Source organism: Paramacrobiotus metropolitanus, unplaced genomic scaffold, assembly GCF_019649055.1.
Source record: "Paramacrobiotus metropolitanus isolate TYO unplaced genomic scaffold, Prichtersi_v1.0 Parri_scaffold0000129, whole genome shotgun sequence".
NCBI lineage: Eukaryota > Metazoa > Tardigrada > Eutardigrada > Parachela > Macrobiotidae > Paramacrobiotus > Paramacrobiotus metropolitanus.
This window is the reverse complement of record NW_026570349.1, coordinates 287,783-295,445: the sequence shown is the minus strand read 5'-3', so window position 1 is coordinate 295,445 and position 7,663 is coordinate 287,783. Positions and strand designations below refer to the sequence as shown.

General features: G+C 57.0%; 1 protein-coding gene across 1 annotated transcript; it reads left to right on the top strand.

The window, feature by feature from the left end:
• Positions 1–3,842: 3,842 nt before the first annotated feature.
• On the top strand, positions 3,843–4,718 carry LOC129598802 (RNA-binding protein cabeza-like). The gene has a single exon (XM_055496858.1). The coding sequence runs from the start codon at positions 3,843–3,845 to the stop codon at positions 4,716–4,718; it is 876 nt and encodes a 291-aa protein (XP_055352833.1).
• The last annotated feature ends 2,945 nt before the right edge of the window (positions 4,719–7,663 follow it).

Here is a 7,663-nt window from a genome sequence, read left to right as displayed (position 1 = left end):
GAAGGTTCCAACACGGGCAAACGTTGACGTTCTTCTGTCCCCAGGGGGAGGGACAAAAACGCTCACAAATCTTGTAGCAATCCCAGCTGCGGTTAGCTGATCCGATATAAAGGTGTTATACTCTTTGATGTTAGAAATTTCGAATTACCCAAGCGAGGAATACCTCGTACACAAAAATCAGCATGAGGCTTACGGTTGCAATGCAAAGCCTGGATCAAAACGTTCGCTTGCTCACCATTTCCTACATCAGCATCCTGTTCACCACGAATAGTCTTCGGTTGTCGTTTCGTTACAGCAGCATACGATGGAGTTTTCACAGAGGCAATCGGCCCAGTAGCAGCTTGCTTGGTGGTGGATTCAGCGGGCTCGCCATCAATATCTTGAATGTATCCCAGCAGCCGGGGTGGGGATGACCCCGGCCCAACCATGAGTTTAGGGATATTGATCTTACGTGGCTTCCACAGTTTTCCTTCCTTTGCCATAGCTTTTCTTTCAGCTACCAGCGCCCGAGCTCGATCACGAATTCTGGGGTCCTGATATCCGAAATTTTCCTTTATAGTCTGCACAACGTGGGGATCGTACATTCCAGCCTTAACGCTACCGTTGGTTGCAATATCGTGGTCCACACCAAACCCAAGTTCTTCTTCTTTTTTGCATTCCAGTAAATACACACGCTGCGACAAATCATCAAGGGCATCATTGAACTTGTTGACATTCAAATTCTGCGTAGTTATCTCACAGTTTTGAGGAGAAGCAACAGACAAATCAACGCTCGGTGACGACCTATGCTTTTTCAACAGGCCCGTTAAGTACACATTCTGGGCTCTCAGGGTGTCAATCTCCGATTTCATACTTTCCACAGAGTTGACAAACTTTTCAAAATCTGGTAGAAAAGTTTTCCAATTCATCTGGGATCCCGAAAAGTCGAAAGAATACGAAGAATCACCCATTTTATAAAATATTCAAAAATATTCGTGTTGTAAGAAAGAGTGGATGACGAGAAAGAGTGGATGACGAGAAAGAGTGGAAAGAGTAGTAAGACACCGTCACCGACTGATGACGTCTTCGACGATACCGTGTTGCCCAATCAGACGACCGGACGTCCGGACAGCTCGCAAGGGTTCTTCCGAACTCCCTACCGAAGCAGTACCCTGGTTCCCACATTGGAGTCTCGGACTACACCCCTCACCGATACCTAACGAAGACTCCACCGGAGAAGATCCATGATCCGGAGGTCCTCCGTCAACGGATCTACGAACTGCAGAATCAACTCGTAGCCGCCAATAACATCGTGGAGTCGACGGAAAACGTCTTATCTCAAACGGTGAACAGCCATCAGCGTGAGCGCAAGAAGCTTACGGCTGACCTAGATAGCGCGAACATCGCTATCGGCGACCTTACCCAACAGATCCAACGGTTAGAGGCCCAGTTACAAGCAACTGAAGCGCCCTGCCGATATGACGAGAACGAAATCGCTCGACTCCAGGACATGCTGGAGCAGTCTCGCGCTGAAGTGGCCACCCTTCGCTATGACTTGGAGGAGCGGTTACTGACCCTTAGCGACTCGGAGGCTACCTCGGCCTACCTGCTGGACATGCTGGGTCGGGTAGATAAATACCGGGAGGAGAACAACCGGTTAAAGCAGGGCATTATCGGCCTGGAGGGAGAAATTGACGAGCTCCAATCAGAGCTCGAAGTCCTCCGGCAGGCCTATGAGAACCTCCGACTGAATCAGAACGACCCGGAGGGTATAGCCGTGGACCTTCGGCTATGCCAAGCCCAACTCACCGACCAAATCTACGGCCTCAACGACCATCTTCGGAGCGAAACCGCTCGGTTTGAGAATGACCGAAGAGAGAACCTCAAGGTCATCGAGGCTCAACGAGCCCGAATTACCCAACTGGAGGCCAAAGAGAAGGAGTTTATCGAGTATTTGAACGAAATGTTCGAGTACAACTGCGAAGCGGCAAAGATCATCCGCGGATACCTCCAAGAAAAGGAAGAACGGGACATCGAGGTGGCCTGCCTCAACGCAGAGAAGTCCTACCTCGAGGAGTCGCTCAACGAGCAACCCCCGTCATATCAGACCACTCAGGTGCAGGATAAGTGTCATCAGATTGATGACTACCTGCTCCGGGACAACCCCCTGCTTGGCCCAATAGGCCAACCGGGGATGTCCACTGACCAAACCTATATGGTCGGAGTCATCCAGGGCGAGCCGCTGTCCACCGGGAACATACCGCGAAGGCCACCAATCCCTTCGGCCCCGGAGCCAGAACGGAACACTTCGACGGCCACGTCCAACGTACCGACCCAATCCACGGCAACAACAACCATGGCCTTCGGGGGAACGTCCGCAAGTGTGATGTTCTCAACCGGCACCAGGCCCGCGGCATCAACAGCACCCAGACCGAACCCGGACACCCGACAACAGGGTCAACCCGAGGCTCAAACCCTCGAGCCCCGGCTGCCGGGTCGGATAACTTCGGCAATGGAACCGGATCCAGGCCACCGCTGAACTTCCCAATAGGAGGTCTACAGCCTGACTCGGCAATTTCCGGCGACGACCGAGGAAGGGCTAACTCGCAGAACGCGTACCCATCCCTAGCCCCACCACAACCAGCTCAAGGAGGACAAAGAGACTGGTCCGACCCGGAGAACCCCGGCTACCCGGCTAACCAGCCTCATCAGCTTCGGCAGGGCCCAATAGGTCCAGCGCCGCAGGTTGACCGGTATCTGGTAGTGCCACCAGGGATGTGGCTCGACCAGAACGGAGTCCTCCAGATGATCCCCGGCTATGGAGCGCAGAATCCTCCGCCGAACCAAGGGTATGGAGCACAGAACCCTCCGCCCGGGCCAGGACAGCCACAACAGCCGGCGCCCCCGGGAAACCCGAACCCTCACCCTCAACCGAACCCACCTCAACCAGCCCCGGCCGCGCAACTGCAGCATGTACCATACGTGCCGGCCTTGTATCCTCCGGTAGCCCAACAGGCACAACCGGCGATACAGGCCTATCAGCCCGCGGTACTCGAACAGGAGATTGAGCAAGCCCGACAAGAGGGCTACCAAGAAGGCCGAAACCGGTACGAAGAGCGAATGGCTCGGATCGCAGCCAAGAAGCTCCGGGGCGACCTGCCGAAATTCGACGGCGATCGATCCAAAGTGGAGGGGTGGATCACTAAAATCCGGCGAATCTATCGCCAGGAGGCGGATGACATGGGGATATCCAACACCGCCTTCATGAACGAAGTGGAGAGCGTCCTCACCGGGCAAGCCTTGGACTGGTTCCAGAACCAGTCGGCCCTGGAACCTGAGGAGAACGGCTGGCCGGTAGAATACTGGCTCCAGCAGTTCGCAGCCCGCTTCGCGGAGACAGATAAGCAGGTGACGGCGATAGCGGACATCACCAACCGAAAGTACAAGTTCGGGCAAGAGACCCCGGAGCAGTGCTATGATGCTATCATTAACCTCCAACAGCGAGGCAACCTCAGCGATCAGCTGGCCGTCCACTACCTGCGGGCAAACGTCTTGGAGCCGAACCTACGGGCGGCCTTGGACATCCGAATGCCTAAAACCACGCAGGAGTTCCGCGACTACCTTCGGGATTTCACCCGGGGAAGGCCGATGTATGAGGTTCAGAAGGGTGGCATACCACCAATTACATCACCGTCAGAACGGCGACGCCCATCTCAGCAACTCAACAGGCCCCCGGCTACATCCAACCCAGTTCGCCAGGTTACCAGAACGTGCAACCAGGGCTTCACCGATCAAGCCCTCCGGCGACACCCCCTCCTCAAGCCCGAGCCCAACTCGATCAAACTTGGGCAGCGATGGCGGCGATGAACCTTAACGGGTCCCCAATAGGGACCGCGGTTCCGCCGCCCGCTTACGGAAATAGTGGCCAACCGAGTCAACCTCGGAGCCCCGGCTACGGCCAACCTCAGAGCCAGGGTTACTCCGGCTATGGCCAGCCCCAACAGGGCTACAGCCAGCCCCGGAGTCCCGGCTTCAGTCAGCCTCAACAAGGCTTCGGCCAACCCCAACAGGGTTACGGCCAGAACTCCGGTTACGGTCAACCTCAGAACCAGGGGTATGGCTCTGGAGGCGGATGTGGAGGCGGTGGAGCCCCACAATATGGAGGCTTCGGCAGAAGACGTGGCGGCGGGAATCGCGGTCGCGGAAACTTCGGCAACCGCGGAGGCGGAGGTGGCCCGGCGCAGAATGCCCAACGGCAACCCCGCACACCACAGCAGGAGGCTCGCCAACTAGCGACCTACGTCGATCGGATGGAAGCAAAGTTCTTCCAGTGGACACAGGACGGAACGATCTCGTGTTCCCACTGCATGTGGGGCAACCACAACCAAGCGAGTTGTGGGGATGCCGGACTCCGGGAACAGGACAACCTCAACCGGAGATGGTACAACGACTGGCGGTACCGTTATGACAACGGATGGCCACTGGGTTCGGCGAATCCGAACTACGCCAGCATAGTGCCACCACCGCGACCCCGTCAGCAGAATGCCGGCGGAGGAAATCAGCAGCCTGCCCAAGGGGGCGGGGCAAACCGTCAAAGCGGCGGTCGGGCCCCGTTGGCGAGTCCGCCACCAGGCCAGCGGCCGCAGTTGCCGCCTTCCCCGGCTCCAAATAGGAGCCAGGGTAGGTTTTCACCGGTAGCTGGCGGGCCGGCCCCGGGAACGTCCCAGGGAAACGGCTAAGGTCGATGAGCTCCGGTGACTCATTCGACCTCCGTCATCCAACGGAACCACCGGATAAGGATAACCCTACTAACCGGATTAACCCTTTGGACACAACTCGGAATGACAGCTTGGATTTAGCCTCCGCAACGGTCAGCGAAGCTTCCACAACCTTGGCGGCGGGGACGGTAGCCCAACTAGGCACCGGACTTCCCCGGTTCGGAAACTCGGAGAACCGACCCGAACCTCGCAGTACCGATAATGCGGCTCCCGGACCAGAAGAGGTACCCGGGGGGATCGGCCAAGGAACTTTGGCCCGATCGGCAGGAGCAAGAAATGCTCCACCCGGCCCCAGAAGAGGTGCCGGAGGGGTCGGCCGAGGAACTCGGAACCGACCGGCCGGGACGAGAAACGTCACCGAGCCGCCTGGAGGGTTCAGTACCCAATTAGGTACTACGAACCCCGGGCTCAGCGGACAACCGGGACGCCGGCCCGCAACCTCGCAGGATGCCAGAATGACATCCGAACCGTCACCGGTAGGCCAACCGGGAGGACGGCCCGTCGAAAGAACGGAAGATCCCACCGTACGAGCAAAGACTCCGGAGGGATGGGAATCAGTCCCACTGGAAGTACAGGTACCCGTCTACTCTCGGCCGGAGGAAGCGGACCTCTTCCAACGCCAGCCAGCGAGAACTGTAACTGGATCGCGCACGTTCTTCAACATGCAGTATAACCTACCGACGCTGCGGGAAGGAGAACCAACCATGGAAGAACTGATCAACAGCCGAATAGCCCCGGTAGAAACCGCCGAAGCACTAATGGACGGAGTAGCTAACCGACCAGAGGTGCAACACTCGGTCAACGAGGTTTCACCGGGCCGACCAACCCCGGCTGAAGGACTTATCCGACGCAACCGAGCCTCGGATATGGCTGGAACACTGGTCGTCTACCCACAAGACGGAGTAGACTCAGTCAGACCTGCCCAGCAACCCTTGCAACCGCCGCGTGTAGACACCGATAGTGTACCCGGCGAATCAACCCTAATTCCGGTGGAAGTCACCATACGGGAAGTGACCTTCCAACCGCATTCGTCCACCGGCCGACCGAAGGTAGTCCGGGCATGGACCCATGAAGTCCAGATTGGACCGACCACAACTATGGCAATGTTGGACACCGGAGCCGAAACAACCCTAATAGAGGAGCGTTTCTGCCGGGCCAACAACCTCAAACTCGAATCCATGGGGTGCTACACCAAAATCCTCGGTGTTGGCGGACAACTAGCCTTCATAGTGACCCATTGCTGCACCGTACCGGTAACGCTGCAAGGGTACACTAGCCCCCATACCTTCCATGTTCAACCGAACAACTCGGATGTTCCAGTCCTACTTGGATGCGACTACCTGCACTCCAAGTTCGTTCTCACCCGGGCGCCGACCCCCAATGAGGGTCAGCGGAACCCATCTTCGGGTGTAGTGCAGCCTATCCCGATACCAGAGGCATCGGGCACGGCAACGAATCAGGCTCGGATAAATCGGATTGATCACCCGACGAGCCCCGTACCCTTGATCTGCCCAGAATGCTCGGCCACCGAACGAAGCCTCATAACGGAGCTGCAAGTCCACAACGCCATCGAACAGCACATGGCCAAAGTACGGACAACCCGACTGGAACCAATTAAAGGGATATTAAAGTCTATCCCGATACCAGAGGCATCAGCCTCTGGTATACTCATACAAAGGTACCGGACATGGTTCATCGGCATTCGACACTTCCTAGAGACCAGAACGGTCGACATCGTGAATGAGCTGGGACGGGTCGGCGCGAGAACCGACGACCAGATCCGCCAAGCCAGGGAGGAATGTCAGACGGTGATCAACCTCACCGAAGCCTTAGAAGAGGAGATCATTGAATGGGAAGAGGATCGAATTGTACTCCACGCACAATTTGCGGAACATCAGCTCCCTATCCCGCCGATACTTGAGATCCAAGCCCACGAACTGGGCCGGCGACTCTTCTGGCACTTCAGAGACCCATATCACCTTGGTACACTGGACACTCCTTCATTTTGGAGCAAGTTCGGTGAAAATACCCGGATAACCCGAGTCGTACCGGACCCAGAACCTCCAATTGAACCTTGTAATTGGCACCAGGCCAAGAAAGTGAGGCTTTGCGGGGACGTACACCCACAAGAAGGGGGTCGTCTAGCTAACACGCGGGCCTATCTCCCGGACCAGGAGTACATGGCCTTAGAATGCCCGATCTGCCGTCAGAACAACGGACTGATCGTCCAAGCCCTCAGAACCCGGAACGAACAGGTCTGGGAGCATGGAAGACCACCTTCACCCGCACCTCCCGAACCAGAAAGGTGGGTAGGACCGGTCCAGGAGACCCCAAATAGGGTTACTGACGGCCTACTAGGACCTCACGGGGACTTAGCCGAAGGAGAAGCCGAAATCGACTTCGAAACCCCGGACTCGGATGTTTCGGACGTCCAGAGTACAAGTGACTCACCGGACACCGACTCCGACAATGAACCCTCGGACCCCTCGGATGAAGAATCGTCCGACGAAGACGATGAGGATGACGACGAAGACGATAACGACATCGGCTTCGACCCGTCGGTCCGATGGGTAGGGATTGACACACCCTCGGACGGACCCCCAGAAGGTGGACCGCCCGGCCATAAACCCTCAAAAGAAGCCAACGAGCCTCGGAATGAAGGTTCAGGCCATCAACGGGCCGAGTTAACCGCAATTACGGTTTCTCGCCCGGCTAACAGCCAGTCAACCTCGGCTACGTCAAGTGATACCGGCTTAGACCCGGACATCGACCCCTCCGAAGACGAAACATCGGAGGGAGGCTCGACGGACGAAGGATCCGACACGGAACGACGGGTACCTTTAACCGACGACGAACATATTGCCCAACAGGCGACATTCGTCGGAGGTAAGCCCGTCGTATCCGGC

What these genes read in the sequence shown, in the direction of transcription:
- LOC129598802 (XM_055496858.1), top strand. Translation starts at nt 3,843, where the DNA reads ATGAACCTTAACGGGTCCCCAATAGGGACCGCGGTTCCGCCGCCCGCT.